Source organism: Gouania willdenowi, chromosome 20 (assembly GCF_900634775.1).
Source record: "Gouania willdenowi chromosome 20, fGouWil2.1, whole genome shotgun sequence".
Taxonomy (NCBI): Eukaryota; Metazoa; Chordata; class Actinopteri; order Blenniiformes; family Gobiesocidae; genus Gouania; species Gouania willdenowi.
This window is the reverse complement of record NC_041063.1, coordinates 5,672,783-5,691,024: the sequence shown is the minus strand read 5'-3', so window position 1 is coordinate 5,691,024 and position 18,242 is coordinate 5,672,783. Positions and strand designations below refer to the sequence as shown.

Below are 18,242 nucleotides of genomic sequence, written 5' to 3'. Positions count from 1 at the left end.
AATGTCTTAGGAAGATTTTGAGACCACTTAATGTAATACTGTATATAGATTCAGTAAGACATGGCATATCGCTTTAAAAGGGAGCAGTGCTGACTGGTTTTTGTCGCCATTTTTTTCCCCCCAAGTTTGACAAAATAATTGACTGTGTTTGCTGTGATGGTTGTGTCTTAGAATAGTTTATATGGTTAAAAATGTGAGATTCTAAGATTTCAAATGGTATATGATACTTGTGATATGTTGCTGTATTTGAGAAACATTTAATCCCTTAAGACATTTACGCACTTCTCAGCGTATTCTCTGGTCCAGGCTGCTGACACGGCCACTGCGCGTCAGGTAGACCAAAAGCATGTGACTGAAGGCGTGTTGAAGGAAAGGAGGTGTTGATGTCATTTTTTTGGGGTTGTCTAGAAATCACGGAACATGGAGCTTTCCCAAAAACTTGTAAATGTCATTGAAATCTGTGAAAATGATAACGTTCACTTTTAATTTGAAACGCCTTCATTGATAAACAATGTAACAGGTTGATTTGATCAGATTATTGATCAGATTATTGCAGTGTGACTGAGTCACAGTTAAAATCTCTTTTCTTCATCATCATCATCATCGCTGTAAAGCCTGACTGAGTTAGATGCTGGAGATATGAGGAAATAACGCGCTGAGTGATCACAGCTGCTGCTGCACAACGCACAAGTCCGTATGGCTTCAAATGTAACTAAGTCCATATTTCTAGTGCAATATAATGTTTCACCTTATCGGGGCGCTGCACTTATTCCAGGGTTAGAAGCGCGTAAGAGGAAAAAGAATTACGCACACCGGAGAATGCGCATAAAGCCAGATTTGAATGGGAACAACCACATTTCAGGGACGCTCCACCCACAGTGAGTAACTGGGATGAAGGCACATGGGAGAATAGAGCCCTAAATCCCTATAAACTAGAGGAAGGTGGACGTTAAGGTGTACAGAAATGTATGGAAAATGACAATAAAAAACCTTTAAAGCTTGAAGTTCAGATAAGCAGGCTCCAACATCCCAGCACCATGCATGAGTCTCTAAAAGGTCTCTGTGTTTTGCAGAGCAGCATGTGTTCACGTTCACTCGGGGCAGCAGCATCGACCAGCAAACACGACGCTCTTGGAGGATTTTTGACATATGAAGAACAGAAAGGGGTGGTCTACGATGAATTCCTTCTTCTCCTCACTGATAGAGGTTACAGACATGGTTGCCCCCGTGGCAGCAGCAGCCTCGGTTCCTTCCTCGTTTACATCCACAAACGCCTTGTGGACCAATTTGGACAGAGTCAGGTCCTTAGAAGAAGACATCTCTACAGAGGAGAACCAGGTTCACACACAGGCAGAAGTACTGTTACTTGATAGAAATTGTACTCAAATACAAGAACAAGTAAGTCATACATAAAAAAAATACCCAAGTAAAAGTAAAAAGTAGCTCAATTAAAAAGTACTCAATGTTAACTGTTGATAATTAATCTTGCCACGGTTCCCTTGCATACAGTAAACATCTGATGTATAAACTTTAGGAGGAAGAGACCAAATCTTGGACAATTGGAACTTAATTTATTTTCAATAAAGGCATCTGTATAAAATAAAAAGTTTGTCAAAATGTACAATTATTTTTTAAATAAAATAACAGATGAATTCAAAACTAGAATAGTTGTATTTCCTGAAGAAAATGCAAGTCAGGATGCAGGTGCTGGCCCGCGTTGCACTGCATTAGCTTAGCATTAGCTTAGCATTAGCAAGCATTAGCATTAACATAGCATTAGCTTACCATTAACTTAGCATAGCATTAGTTAGCATTATCATTAACATAACATTAATATAGCATTAACATAGCATTAACTTAGCATAGCATTAGCTAGTATTAGCATCAACACAGCATTAGCTTAGCATTAACTTAGCATAGTATTAGCATTAATATAGCATCAGCCTAACATTAGCATTAACTTAGCATAGTATTAGCATTAATATAGCATCAGCCTAACATTAACATGATGCAGCATTAGTATTAGTCTAACATTAAAAATTAACCTAGCTTTAGCATTCGCCTAGCAATAGCATTATCCTTGCATTAGCGCTTGTCAGTGCCCAATAGTTTCGTGGGCCTGATAGTTTCAGATCCTGTCAATGCATGTGCGTAGACTACGTCACTTCCTTCACTCACAATCCTTACGACAAAGCTGCTGGGACGTGATATTTGAATGTAAACCAACCATACAACGTTTGTTAAATATTTTAATAGTACATATTTAAATATAAGACTGTTTAGTGGTGTTTTTAAATCTTAATTAAAAAAAAATTAAAATAGGATAAAAAACCAAAATAAATCGGAATTCACTCAAAACATAGATTTTCTTTTTAAATAGCAGGGTTTCAACCTTTTAAATAGTACATGAACGGCCGTAAAATAGGCCGACCGGATGTAGACGTGTTTCACACATGCATTGAAAGGATCGGAAATGATCAGGCCCGTGAAAAGATCTAACCTAGCATTAGCATTAACCTAGCATTAGCTTAACATTAGCAATAGGGTTGAAAAAAGTTGAAAAGGTTGAATTGCTTCAGCGTATTAGCTGAACATGTTAAAGGTTGAATGGTTTGTAAAAAGTAGAGCAGCTCCACTCTAGCTTAACCAGCTCTATATTCTGAAAATGGATCAGAATTGAAAAGTCAATGCAGTTTAACTCAAAAAGTTAAAAAGTTTAATGCTGTGCATTACGTTTAATCTGATTGGTCGGCTATGATGTTATGCATTTGATTGTTTGGTCATTTCATTTTTTTTTTGTAGTTTCACAATGTCCGTTGATCATTTTAAAACAAAAAATACTAATTTACTCAGTAACAACTAATTACTTTCCATCTTTAAAAATGTAAAATGACTGATTTACCAATAAAAGCAACTCAATCACAGTAACGTGAGTAAACCAATAATTTCACCTCTGCTTATAGGAAACTCAGCATTAGAAAATCTCTGTGACTGCTCTATGTTTAGGTCACACGTCTCACCAGAGAAGTCACTCTTTGATTGGTCAAAAGCGTCCACCATGCCCATACTGGTCAGGAAACCTTTCAGGTCATACGTCTCTTCCATCTTAAATCGAGGAAGTTTGACTTTGATCTCCGACTTTGAAACATCTGGACGAGTCCACTCCATTAACTTCTCACAGGTCAGCTCTTTTTCCAGCTGTGGGACAAAAATACCTCAGTTTGTGTGCAATGGTTTGACTTCCTGTTTATTTTTTTAGATGTTTATTTTTTACTCTACCTTCTCCAGGCCTGTGGAATCATCCTTTATATCATTGGGCAGGATGATGATCATGCTCAGGTCCTCACCTTCATAAGGTATCTCAAGAACCTGTTAAACAAACATTAGGATTACACTTTTTTATTGGTGTTAGTAATTGTTTCTGTTAGAACAGTTTATTTCAACATAATGTGAATATCTAAAAACAATGGAAATGCATTGATAGAACCTTAACTTCCACAAAATTAGCTAAAATATCAAAAATTCCAGATGTGGAATGACAATAGTTAGGAATCATTACCTCACAGTTGAGCGCAGGTACAGATCTTGTGTTAAATTCACTCGTCAAACACATCATCTTCACTGACTTCTTATCGGTCTAAAAAACAAGAGAACAAGCATTGAAAAAGTGCATTCTTAATTATTGGGTTTCTATGATAAAACAGTTTTACACTCCTCCTGCTGCCATTAACTGAACCACTCAACCAAAAAACAACAAAGGAGTTTAAAAATGATAAATAGTAAAGACTAAAAATAATTGAAATTAAAAACTGTCAAACAATGAAATAGCAAACAGGCAATGAAAAGAAACATTCTTATTCATTAATAAATAATGTTCTTTATGGCCTTGAAGTCACCATAGGGTTTCATGTTTATTCTCATTGTCTGTGAATTAAAGTCGTGAACAAGCTTGCATAGTAAGGGTGTAAAAAAAAAAATTGTTTTTGCAATATATATATATATATATATATATATATATTATATTTCAATGCGCAATTATTGTATCAATTAAAAAAAATTCCAAATCATGTTTTTTAATCATGTTTTTTCATGGCACTAACTCAGGGGTCACCAACCTTTCTTAAACCACGTGCTACTTTAAAGTGAGTGAATAATCACGGTTTCACTTTAATTAGAGGGAAAGATAATGAAGGATGACAAGCATTTACCCAAAAATGTAGGAAATACTTAAGTTTCAACATGCAACACTTTATTTCTCTTAATTTATGCAATTTTTAAATGACCACTTCTGAAACATTACAAAGGAAATCATAATGTTCCTATTTTACTCACCACTAACTACTTTTAACTATTTGCGGTTTTTTTTTTTTAAACATTACAATCTCTGTCTGTAATTTGTATTTATTTTTGTGAGTTTGAAGCCTGGCAAATAAATCTGATTTTAAACAGAGCTCATTGGTGAATAGTGCTGTTAAAACAGGCCTGAGGGCATGTTCAGTGGTCCATACGGGCTACCTGGTGCCCGCGGACACCGTGTTGGTGACCTTTGAGCTAAAATATGCATAGCACGTAAACTCCCGGTCACTAGGTGTCAGTGAACGCACCATCAGACCTTGTTAAACTCTCTCACTCCTCAATGCATTTTAGCCGGAAGTTGATTGAACTTTATTTTCATGAAACATACTGGACACTTTTATAGATGTATGTGGTTAGTTTCAAAAATAAACTTATCAGAATCAGAATCTGTTGTAGAAGCAAAAGTTGAACTTTTTTGAAAACTGTAATTTTACAGTTTGATTAACATTCCACTTGTTTTTAATATTTGTAATTGAATTACAGTTAGTTACCATTTACTTATTCTTGCTAGTTTAAAAAAAATGAAATAAATTGTATTTCATACTATTTTGTACTTGTAAAAGTGGAATTTGTAATCCTTGATATTGCGATGTATATCATGTTGTTTAGTATCAGGATATATTGGGATATATCTGATCATATCATCAGATTCATGGCAATACACACATGTGTTGTATAGGCAATAATAAAATTGATTTCAAATTGAATTAATAATATACTGTAAGTACTTCTTTAACCATTTTTTGTCTGTCATGAGTTTAGTGACTAAGGTCTGATGAATCAGAGGAAGAGAACTTCAGATAATCAGACTATTTAAAAGGAATAGAAGCCTTTTCTTAAATTTCTGCTGCAGATGATACTTTAATTTAAAAATCTAACCGAACTATTAGAGGCAATAGAAATTTGTTCTTTCTTGTCTTCTTTACACTATTGATGAAAGAACATCATGAACTGAATAATTAAAAAGTAGTGTGATGAGTAAGTATACAGTTGTCTTTAATTATCTTCCTGAGAGTAATGGAGCCACTTGTGTTTCTACACTTATAAACCTTTCACACAATAACCAGAAATACGCAATCATAGTGTATGTGGACTTCCGGTAAAATGTAATATAATGTAAATAGACTCTGGTTTCAAGAGGCGAACAGTGATCCCCAAGATGTAGTCTTCTGTTGTGAAGTGTCTACTGCAGACATAATTACTCCCATTTTTAATCGTAAACGTTGGACCTTCATCCCGCTGAATAGCCTGAAGCCATTTTTGTCTAGCTTCACCTTTAACAGGGAGGAGTGGAACAACGGATAAGGTTGTTTTTGGGCATTACAAGAACAGCCTGCTACACTTTAAGAACTCTTGCTTGTCGCTTTACCAGTTGCCCTGACCGCAACAGGAAGTAGGTTTCCACAACGATTGCGTGTTTCCGGTACAAAATACGGAAGTTGTGTGAAAGGTCTTTTGTGCAACAATAAATGAAGAATGTCAGTTTAGGACTAGCTGTGTTTACTTGTATAGTGGTTTCTATGGTAATTATGACCTAATTGGCCTGTGTACAGGTATTTGTATTTAACTGGTTCCCTTTAAGCATGACAAACACTAAGGAGTTCAGTAGAAATAGTCATATTGGAAATGCCACGCCTAGCCCGGTAGGTTGTAGTGTTTGATGTAACCACATCGTCAACTCTTTTGACCCTACACTGATCCCTTAGCCCTAACCCTGAACCTAAGGTGGGCCCCCCCATGAGCTTTACTCGCTTTTAGGTCCTCATTGCATCTCTCTCATCTTTACACAAATGTATCTATATTTTCACTAGCTGGCAGACCAAAATAGATTCAATGGCGCTGCAAAGTGATTTCATCATGTAAAGGTTTGATGTCTGCGTTGTCCTCTTTCTCCTCTTCTTTGAGGTGCATTAGCTGATGGTTCCTGGTCTGTGGTTCCCAGTATACCCATCAAGTGAAAGATGCTGGGATGCTCTGTGACACATCCTCAGTGATGTTCCTGTGCTCATTGTGAGCACTGAGCTAGTTTTTCCTCTCCATTGAGGCTGATGCTGCTCATGTAGACATATTAACTTTATATTGCAATGACTTGTATTTGGGAATATTCTGCAAGTCAATTTGAGCTTGGATAAAAACATTAATTATCGCTTTTCTTTGTTTTTTCTCCGCCTTTGCTATTTCCTTTTAAACAGTGAAAGAAAAAATCTGAACCGCCAAGAAATTTCTCTTAGATTTTGTACTCTGATGACGGTGTCAGAATCAGAATCAACTTTGTTGACCAAGAATGTATGTTATACACATGAGAAATTTGACTTGGTGACCTGTGTATTGTATCTTTGATATCAGATAGCCAGTCTTTCACAGGACCAACACAAATCCACAAGCTCATTTTCTCCTGCGTGTAATTTAGCGAGTCCAATCAACCCTTAATATTGCAGACATGGTTTTGAACTGTGTGGGAAAGCTAAAGAACCCAGAGAAAACATTGCAAAACAAAGGATAATATGAGGTAGGCGTGCTATCCCCTTCATTACCATGAACAGCAGACTTACCTTGTTCAGTCTGAACTCTGCATCAACAGTATCTGTGGTTTCAAACTGTTTTCTCCATTTTCCGTTAAAGTAAATGGCATTGACGAGCACCAGCCTGCTCATGGTGTCCACAGCTCCCTCAGCCAACAAGTCCTTGATTTTATCTGATGGACAGTAACGTATGAAAGACACATTATTGGTCATTTTCATTTCCTAAGATACATGCAAAAAGGTTAAGTAGGTAATGAATGAAAACAGAACATTCAAAGAAAATAATACCTTGTGTCGCCTCCTGCACCCATTTGTTGATGTCCGTCCTGGCTTGCTCTGCGTTATTTTGGAAATCCACAGACTCAAGTTCAGCATTGTAGTACTTTTTGGATTTCTCCAAGAAACTCTGTAAAAATAAAAGAAATAAAAGACATAAATTAATTTTGTAGTTTGCAAAAAACCATGGTAGTAGTCCTTTAGCTTTGAAGCATTTCAGAAAATAATGTTGAAAATGAATATGACACTTGTTGTACCTGATGTATTAATGTATTTCTTTGTTGTTGACAATGTTTATTTCAGGGATACGAAACTAAGAACATTTGAAATAAGGATTTTATCTTTTTCAATGGTTTGAAACTGAAATGTTGATAAATGAAATATTTTGATTAGTTTCAGAAGTGCTTCTAAAAAATATAGCATCAGTTAAAAATAATGCAAAAATAGGTGTTTTTCAAGATAACTTGCAGTGATTTGTGCATATGTTAGCAGGCGGAGAGGATCAGGGTGAGGCGATTCAGGGATGGACTCTGGTGTGATTATTCACAGGTGTAGTGCATGTCATTCATCACATCTGTTTTATATATTCGAGGGCACGGCAGCTATGGACAGACTGCACATAGTCCTGCAGAGGAGCAACAGAGCTATGGTGCTAACCACAAACACTTGCATTACAGAATAATCTTTCAAATACAGTGCACTAATAAAAATGTGTGTATCTAGGGGTCAATCTTGGGAAAACTGTTGTATTTACCTCCACACTAACAGTGATCCAACCTGTTTACATTTATCACCTGAAGGAACGTTTTCATATTTACCCAAACCAAATCCAGTCATGCCTAGACTCCTACTGCTTGTTCTGTTCTGGTCACATGGTGCTGACTATCCCAGATTAATCAAGGTTAAATGCATCCTGGAGGAAAAGGTCTATCAAAGGCCTACATTTACTCCAAGAGTTCGTAAGGACTGTGTATCAAAACAAAAACACATAGTTTTTTAAAAAATATTCCTCAGTGATTGTTTAGTAAAGGGGAAAATCCCTTTGTTACAATACTTAAGGAGTAAGTGAACCCCCTGGTTTTGGCTGACCTGCTACGAGGGGGTAAATTAAAAAATGCCTTGATATTATAGATTCTGGAGAACTGGAGATTTTATACTTTGATAGTGTTTCGAGATGACTTTTGTTGTAATTTGCGCAATATAAATACAGTTGAATTGAATTGAGATAGCATTGGTTTGATTATCCAAAGCCATTTTTGTAATATTTTTCTCATTTGAAATATTTGAAGATATTATTGGATTTGAAGAAGTAAGAATGTTACTTGTACTTTTATTTGTGATAGTGAAGTGTCTATCTTAAAGTAGGCCACACGGAATTAAATATTCTTAATTAATTTTACTCAAGGCCTATCAACCCTAATCCTAAAACATTATTCAGTGAGGCATCTTTACTTGTGTGTTTTCTTTTTATACAACACTATTAAATCCTCACATCACGTACCTCCAGAAACTCAGTGGCCTTGTCCCCGTACAGCTTGTTGGCCAGACTCAGTGTGTATGGAGCATCAGCTTTACACATCTCACTCCAGAGTTCAGCAAACTTAGCATGAACAGCGTCATCACCACTCGGTACTTCTTCTTTCCCAGTCTGGATGTCTTCTTTACCATTTTCAACATTTTCTTCACCACTCTGGGCATCCTCTTTCTCAGAGTCAGATTTCAGGACCTAAAAAAAGCACAAAGAGCCAACATGTTAGAAGATACTTCACGCTAGAACCAGAGTTGAATAAAACTGAATCTTCAATTAAGAAAAGTCGAATTTAAAAAAAAGACAAAAGAAAATAAACAAAACAATATTTCTAATGATCTTATTAGCGTCCTTATCTGGATTCTGTGGGTGCTGTTTTCACTTAGGTGCATCCCCTTTCTTTAATTGCCTTCCTTCACTATTTAAAGAGTGTTTGAACACTAAGTGAATGCTGCATTGTCATTTACCATTTGGTCTTGACCCTCATGCATGTTTAGTTGGTAGGTTTTGGTTTGTACTTTGAATCTTGTTGGGTTTAGTCAACAAATTGGTTTCTAGTAGAGAATTAGTGTGCTTGGAAAAGATTAGGTACCATCTCCAAGTATTAGTAGACAGTCCTCTCCTGCTTGAAAAATCCAATTCAAGATTTAAAAACAACAGCAATGCAAGACTTTATGTTTCTCTGCATAGACAAATCAGTTCCTCCAGGATTTTGCGATGTTGCAATCGCAACTATTAACGCAAAATCAAGCAAACTCCGCAAAATCAGTGCGGCATAGCAATTTTTCCAAAAGCCCGCAACTTAGCTGAAAGAAAACATAAAAATATGCGGCCGCTTATCGTTATTTTTGGCATTTTAGTAAATGGTAAATGGACATGATTTTATATAGCGCTTTATCACCACACTGAAGCAGTCTCAAAGCGCTTTACATATCAGCTCATTCACCCAATCACTCTCACATTCACACACCAGTGGGACAGGACTGCCATGCAAGGCGCTAGTCGACCACTGGGAGCAACTTAGGGTTCAGTGTCTTGCCCAAGGACACTTCGACACATAGTCAGGTACTGGGATCGAACCCCCAACCTCTCGATCAGAAGACGACCCACAACCACCTGAGCCACGGTCGCCCATTTTAGTGCTTGTAGTTGCTACGGAAGTAGCGGAGGATGTACTATGGGCTTTGCACCATAGACATATATATGTAGACGCCGCATCAACTGCTGCTGCCCACTAAAGAGGTGCGTCTACGTATCTTATGTTTATGCTTTGCGCTGCTTGCTTTCAAGGAACCTACGAAGAAGAAAATGCCTACATCACATCCTGTTTTCAACTAATGCCGGGAGAAAGCATTCAATGGAGTCATGTACGATAGAAATACCTTGAATTTGCCAACAAAAATATCGGCTAAGGACCGTGCGAAACAGTACCCAACATTTCTTCTTAAGAGTGGAGGTAAACTTTTTTTGTTCAAAATGCAATGTTATCATCGAGCACAAGCAGAAGTCGTCTATGGAGCATTTTGCTTCTGCAAAGCACGTCAAGAGAATAAAAGCCAGTGCACAACCCCATGTGGGAGAACATGCAGGAAGCACACAATATCATTACGTACAGTATGTTCATTAACACTTTGTATTTTACTTTTTTTTGTTATGCCTAAAGAAATATGTCTTCATGACAGGTTCATGTTATGCACTTTAAGATTCCTTAAGTTTGATATTTATATACCATGGAAAATAGGTACAGTATATATACCAACTTATATACCAATTTATCCATGGTGAAGGCATTTTTATCTAACCATTTATATCTTGTCAAATATAATTGTAATTGCATAATTGATAATTAATTAAGATTATGACATAATTATAATTGTAATAAAAAAAAGCAGTCAGTTGCTGTCGCATTTATAATTGAGTCGTAATTTAGTTCAGATAATTGACTTTGTAACTGTAATTGCCGCAGAAATTTTATAACATGTTACAGTTCTATGGCTTACACAGACGTAGATAATTATTAAAATATGTTTCATATCATTATTATTTTACCATGTATTTCTTTTTAAATTAAATCTAGGGGTATACTGACAGAAAAAGGCTCCGACGCGCACACCAAAAATATTAATACCAATATTTTCAAGGATAAAGAAGCCTAATAAGGTAACCAATAAATTAAAAAAACATATTGGATGATAGATAATATGTGTAAGTATTTTACAGCTGATTTAAGACATGGGTCAAAACCAACCCATTGTCGCAAGAGATGCTAACAGAAAGCTAACACAAGAGGAATGTTATGTTTTTTTTCAGACTCAGTAATTGTGATTAATTGTAATTGAACTTTAGTAACTGAGAAGGTAATTGTTATTGACTTTCAGGGTTGAAAATAATAATTGCAATTTTAATTGTATCTAAAAAAAAATTCTGGTCACTGTAATCATAATTGAGTTGTAACTGAACATGGATAATTGAAGACCAATTTGTAATTTAAACAGGTAATTGACCCCAACCCTGATATTATGGAATAAGTTATGATAGTTTAAGTAACGGATAGGTTTTTAAACTGGCAATCCTGGGCATGCAATGTGAAAACAATGACTATGTGCCACATGTTGGCTTGATATTTAATATATCCTAAAATATAGCTGAATGTGATGTATTGACTATCAGCCAACAGATTAAAATAAAAAATAGTCTGTAGTAGAAGCCACAATTATATCTCAGTAGGAAAACATCTGCTGAGTAACAGGCTGTGGTGTGTGAAAAAGGATAGGTGTGTATACACAGTGGATCAATAGATGAATATGTGTTTCATTGAGGTAACGATGGTGCTGCTTTCAACCTTTCTCTATTGATAGATCAGTGAATTCTGACGTAATAATACGTTCCATTGGAGCGTTTCCCACCTTGGACAGGTAACCAGGCACTCTGCTGCGCTGTTGCAGCTGCATCTGTGAGCGTATCTTCATCCGTGTCTGTGAGCGTGTCTGGAGCAGAGACTGGAACGGAGAGTTGCTCCAGGTCTGTAGCTGGTCTGACTCTGTCAGCCCCAGGACCTGGAACAGACAGTTCATATACTTAGAACCTGGGTTTGGCTCTATTATAATTGTAATTGCGTTATTGATAATTAATTACACATATGACATAATTGTGAGAAAGCACGAGGCATCCTCACTATTGCTATCTGTATAAGTTATCATTATATTTTATTATTATTCTGTATCCTCAAACTACTCCCACAATTTTCAACTGCTATGTTAGATTGTTAGATTAGTGCTAGCCATACGAGGCTAATGCTATTGCTAGGCTAATGCTGTTAGGTTAATGCAATGCTAATGCTATGCTAATGCTAGATTAATGCTAGGCTAATGCTATTGCTAGGTTAATGTTAATGCTAGGCTGATGTTAATGCTAGGCTAATACTATTGCTAGGTTAATGTTATTGCTAGGCTAATGATAATGCTAGGTTAATGCTAGGTTAATGATGTTGCCAGGCTAATGCTGTTGCTAGGTAAATGCTGATGTTCGAATAATGCTTGCTTTGCTAGGCTAATGCTATTGCTAGGCTAATGTTATTGCTAGGTTAATGCTAGACTAATGCTATTGTTAAGCTAATGCTATTGCTATGTTAATGGTAATGCTAAGTTAATGCTAGGTTAATGCGAGGCTAATGGTAATGTTATTGCTAGGCTAATGCTATTGCTAGGCTAATGCTAATGCTAGGGCAATGCTATTGATAGGCTAATGTTAATTATAGGTTAATGCTAATGCTAGGCAAATGCTAGGCTACTGCTAGTTAATGCTAATGTTTGGTTAAAGCTAGGCTAACGTTAATGCTAGGCCATTGATAGTTACTGCTAATGCTAGGTAATGCTAATGCAGTGTTCGATAACGCAGGCCAGCACCTGCATCCTCACTTGCATATTCTACAGGAAATTGTGATTGTAATTGAAAAAAATGTTGCTCTTGTAATTGTGATCGTAATTGAGTTCAGATAACTGACTTTGTAATTGTAATTGGCATGGACATTCTATAAAAAATGTCAATTACTAATTAACTAAACACAAAACTGTGGAACCATAGTGCCGTTCTACGGCTTACACATACATAGTTAATAATTATTAAAATACAGTATGTTTCATATCAGCTTTTCCCACTATCTGTCAGTTCTTATAAGGACAATTTAAGCATTTAAAATAATTTGAAATCTAGCAGTATACAGAAACAAAAAAGGCTCAGACGCCCTCATCAAAAATATTATTACCAATATTTTCATGGATAAGGAAGTCTAACAAGGTAACCAAGAGATGAAAAACCAATGAGATGATAGATTATATATTTGTGTGTATTTTACAGCTGATTTAAGACATGGGTCAAACTTGACCGTTGTCATAAGAGATGCTAACAGAAAGCTAACACAAGAGGAAGGTTACGTTTTATGGGTTTATTTATTAAAGGCTCAGTAATTGTGATTAAATGTAATTGATTTTTAGTAATTGAGAATGCAATTGTAATTAAAATTTTAATTGACCCCAACCCTGCTTAGAACAGTTGAGTAATATTTGGTGCATTCAATGTAATTAATACCTTATTTAGATTCTACACCCAACAAAGCTTAGAATCTGAAACCACACCTTTGACTTTAGTCCCTGTAATTATATGAAAGTCAAAATTCCAACACTCTGACAAAGCCATCCGATGACTTGTAAAGACATTTCACTGCATGCCTTTCTTGCATAATTCCAACTTGAATGGGTGTGTTCACTTGAGAACTGGAATATTCCACCGGTGGATTTTTCCAGAATGTTCTGAACTATGAATGAGGATATGTATATACGTACAGTATATAGTGGTATACCTTTGACATCTGGGCTGCTGTGGTGCCTGCTGCTCCCATCATTACCATTGCCAGGGCTGCAGAGACACTAAAAGGGGAGAAGAAGACGTTTGCATTCTTCTTCTCCTCACTCAGCTTGTTTAGCATAGCCAGACAGAAGCTGGTGTTAGCTTTAGTCATCGGGACGGATGATGTCATTGTGGCTGTTGAAAATAAAAATAGAATAAAAGTCATTTAATGCAGATTATACACCTATTCTTTATTAATACTGTGACAACTATTTGAAGCTTAAAAGTTCAAACTACCCTTAAACTCATTGTTTAATCATAAATGACAAACCTTTTTATTAACTAATAATCAATAATGCTATCTACCTACATTCTTTGATGGATATCTTATAGTTTCTCAGTCCAAATCATGTGATACTGACTGTCACAGACAGATATACTCACAGGCAGGTTCTCTTCTTCTTGTTAAAAAGTGATCCAGGTAGTTTGTGCAACGCAGGTATCTCACACAGTGACACACCCAAGCTCAGTGGCTGCAGTTTGAAAAGAAACAAAAAAAAAAAAATTCCCACCCATCTGGGAAAGGCACTCCCACCACTTTTAGGAAGAAGGCGTGGAGGCGTGCATTTCTACTGCAAGAAAAGACTGAGATCAGCAAAAAACAGAGAAAAAGTATCAATAAATGAATGAAAAAAGGATGGCACCATGTAATCCTTCAATACAAAGTGATCATAGGTATGTATTATATACTGTATATGCCAATATACAGTGATTGTAACATCAGGTCAACTGTGTGTCATACAGACCCTATACCTGACCTAATGTGGGTGCAATTTTCCTGGTTTAATTCTATGGGACATGTGCATGACTTCATCACTTTTATATTTTTTTGTATGGTGTATTTTTCTGTAATGTACTGTATGTTTTTTGGAGTCACGTGTATTTGTGTTTCTTTCTGTTGTCTTTTTGTGCATAAATGTTTGCTGTTTTTTATTTAAATTGTTTTTTAATGTATGTTTTTTTGGAGTTGTGTATTTTTATGTAATTATTGTTTTTGTTGCTATTGTAGTGTGAATCAGGAGTAATTTTGTGTATAAATATTTAGTTTTGTGTATTTTGAGCCATTTTCATATTTTTGTTGTATTTTTCTGTAAAAGTATGTTTTTTTGAATTCGAGTACAGTGCCCGTCGGAAGTATGTATTCATATAGTGGTAGCTTAAGAAGAGTTGTCAATTATGGGCATCGGAAGTTTGCATTCATGTGGGATTATAAGTATTTAGTTTAGTGTATTTTGAGTCATTTTCATGTTTTTGTTGTCGTTTGGTGTATTTTTCTGTGTTGTTGTTTGTGTAATTTTTGTATAAATATTTAGTTAAATGATCTGTATCCACAATGTTAGAAAGAAAACTACCGTTTGGACAGAAAAACAAACTAAAAAAACGTAAAGCAAACAACATTAGTAATGATGTGAACACGTCTGTGGTGTGTGATGTTACTAATGTGTTTCAGAGAAAAGTGTTAAGGTTCATTAAAGTGTTCAGAAATGATGCTCAGGTGGGCGGAGCCAGGTAGAAACCCAGGGTTTCTTTGATAAAACCTGTCAGCTACCAGGTTTAGTTCATGGACAATGTTGCCATGGTAACATACTCAGAGTTTGAACATAACCCGCTTTATGGAACACCACTCTGGACCATGTGTGACAAGACAAAGAACAACAAGAGTAAACAGGACACACACACACACACACACACACACACACACACACACACACACACAGAGTCTATTATTGAAGACGTGCTCAGTGCTCGTTATCCCTGTTTTTTAAGTCATTTTGTATATTTTGAAAACTGATTAAAAGTTACAAATTAAAATGGGCAAAGACGGACTAGAAAATGTACAAAGAGTTCATAGTGTCAATATTTCCTTAAAAGTGGCAAAAAAAAAATGATGAAAAGAGGTTAAAAGTGACAATAATAGGTCAACATATGTGACATTAGGTGTAAAAGTGGTTGAAAGGATTTATAAGTGCTGAATATGTCTGGAAAGTAGAAAAAATGTGCAGAAAAGAAAATGTGATGTAGAAGTGTCAGAAATGGGAGTAATGTAGCAAAAATACATTAAAAGGAGCAAAAATATGGCAAGAAAAAGTGATGAAAATAGGTTAAAATATGGTGGAGTTGCAGAAAAAGGTAAAAATAAGCAAAAATGGGCTGAAATTGCTCAGAAATATTCTTCGTTTTTTAAGGCATCTGGGGACCCCCTGCTTGTGTCGAACGACCTTAAACGGGGTCCTGACCCTGAGATTGAGAACGCGTGATGTACACGTCTGTGTTAGGTCAGTCTATTAGTTTAACAAGCATCAAAAATGTTGGAAATGTTCCCAGTTTTCACCATCTGAATTCCACATGACTCTATGTACGGACAGGGCCGCGACCCACGTGTTAAGAACCTGTTACATTCGTCTTGAAAAAAAATTCTGACCTAATTTTCTTCAAATCCCGTGATTTTTAAGAGGTTTTCATGTTAATTCTGACACGTTGATCAACTTTTTCTTATTAAAAAACCCATTTTTCATCATTTAAAGCTGAACAAATGTCTTTGAATGTAAACATCAGTGACGTAGGTAGAAGGTTCAAACTTTCAGGTTCAGGTCCAGGTGTGTTCTCACCTGGATCCTCCGGTACCGGTGCTTCTCCATGTCCTGGTCCCGTTCAGGTCCGGAAGTCCAGCGCCATGTTTCACCCTCAGACCCTGAACTGGAGGAGGAAGAGGAGGAGGGGGCGGGGCCAGGATCAGGTTCCACAGTGACGTCACAGAGGAGATCAGTTACCAACTCACCTGAGGATGTCAAATAAAAAGATAAAATTACAATTATGTCTTCATTTATCTATGTTCAATTACAACTCAATTACAATGACATTGACATTAACTATTTTTCTAATTACAGTTAATTTCAAATGTGAATTTAAAAGATTACATAACATTCATCTTTGGAACATGTTACTTTCCAAATATACCGATAATAGTGATAAATGCACATTTTGTTAAAATGAAATGGTTTTACATTTATTTTACTTCTGCCAATTTATAAACGTTATTATTCTGGAATATGGTTAAGGATTATGTTTACAACACAACCAAAAACATGATAGAAATAACACCAAAATATGTTATTTTTAGCTTTAATAACCAATAATATTATTGGCAAAATTCCATATTCATGAACTGAAACTGTCTAAATGTTCTTTTATTAATGGAGTTTAGATATTATATTAATAAGAACTGTTTCTAAATGAACAACTGTTTCTGTATCTCCATGTGACACACACTGTGATGCTGTTTCATTCTTACTTTGATGTTTTCCCTGACTTTGTTCTTTGTTCCTCTGATGTTGTTTTACTGATTTGTAAACCTGCAATTTGTCAATAAAATTTGTATGAAAAAACAAACAAAGAAAAAAGTCAATTACAATTACATTCTCAATGACCAAAGTTGAATTACAATTAATCACCTAATCCTTTAAAAAATAACCTTATTAAATGTAACCTTTCTCTTGTGTTAGCTTTTTGTTAGCATCTCTAATGCTAACGGGTCAGTGTGACCCATGTCTTAAATCAGCTGTAAAATGCACTAATAAATATTATTTATAATCTAATTAGTTTCTCATCTATTGATTACCTTGTTCGGATTCATAATCAATAAAGATATTGGTATTAATGTTAATGGTGTGTCACTATACCCATAGATTTATATATATTCAAAATATATTTTTAAATGTGAGAAAGTTTGATATGAAACATATTTTAATGATTATTAACTACATATGTGTAGAACTGTAACATGGGTTTAATGTTAAATTATAATTGACAATTTTTATAGAAATTTCATGCCAATTACAATTACATTGTTAATTATCTGAGCTCAATTACAATTTAATTACTATTACAACGCAACAGATTTTCAAAATTACAAATGCGATTATAATTATGCCATAATTGCAATTAATTATCAATTATAATTGATCCCAACCCTGGTCAACAGAGACTCAGACCTGGACCAGGATTAAAACCTGTACCAGGATCAGGACCAAGATTAGGATCAGAAATAAAAAGTGGACAAAGATCAGAACCAAAACTAGGACCAGGATTAGGATTAAAATGAGAACATAGACCAGAACTAATACCAGAACCAAGATTAGCACCAGGATTAAAATTTGTACCTGAACTAGGATCAGGATCAGGATCAGGAATAAATGTAGACAAAGAATATGAACGATCAGGATCTGAACCAGGATCAGGATTCAAACTAGAACCAGAACAGAACTATGTCTGGACGAGGACTAGAACTAGATCAGGTTTAGAATTGAACCAGAACTAATATCAGGACCAACATTAAGACCAGGTTCAGGACCAGAACTGGGACTGTGTTATGTTTAGTTTCTGTGAAATAACCATGGAACTAAACATAACAACCCTGGATCAACCTGTCACTGTGAATGTTCATGGACATAATATTTTCATTTAAATGTTCACCTGCACTACTCATCAATGCACTACTGCACTATTATCTTATTATTATTATTGTATTTCTATTTTATTTTGTTATTATTATTATTATCTTGTTATTTTATTTAATTTGCACAAATTAGTCTAACTACTCTTATATTTATGTTTATACTTCTTTTTTTATTTATTTTTCTTTATTCTAGTTGATT

General features: G+C 35.5%; 1 protein-coding gene across 2 annotated transcripts; it reads right to left on the bottom strand.

Moving 5' to 3' along the window:
- Positions 1 to 799: 799 nt before the first annotated feature.
- LOC114454119 (leukocyte elastase inhibitor-like) lies at positions 800 to 16,285 on the bottom strand. Of its 2 annotated transcripts, none has more exons than XM_028434325.1 (11): positions 16,197 to 16,285; positions 13,972 to 14,172; positions 13,541 to 13,722; positions 11,589 to 11,738; positions 8,656 to 8,880; positions 7,167 to 7,284; positions 6,909 to 7,051; positions 3,560 to 3,637; positions 3,280 to 3,369; positions 3,021 to 3,198; positions 800 to 1,321 (listed from the first exon to the last, which is right to left on the bottom strand). In XM_028434325.1, exons 3-11 carry the CDS (start codon positions 13,715 to 13,717, stop codon positions 1,092 to 1,094), a joined length of 1,389 nt encoding a protein of 462 aa, XP_028290126.1. In that variant the 5' UTR covers positions 13,718 to 13,722; positions 13,972 to 14,172; positions 16,197 to 16,285; the 3' UTR covers positions 800 to 1,091. The 2 variants fall into 2 exon arrangements, with proteins under 2 accessions (XP_028290126.1, XP_028290127.1); XM_028434326.1 differs by having other exon boundaries at positions 13,972 to 14,159; positions 16,197 to 16,211.
- Positions 16,286 to 18,242: the final 1,957 nt, after the last annotated feature.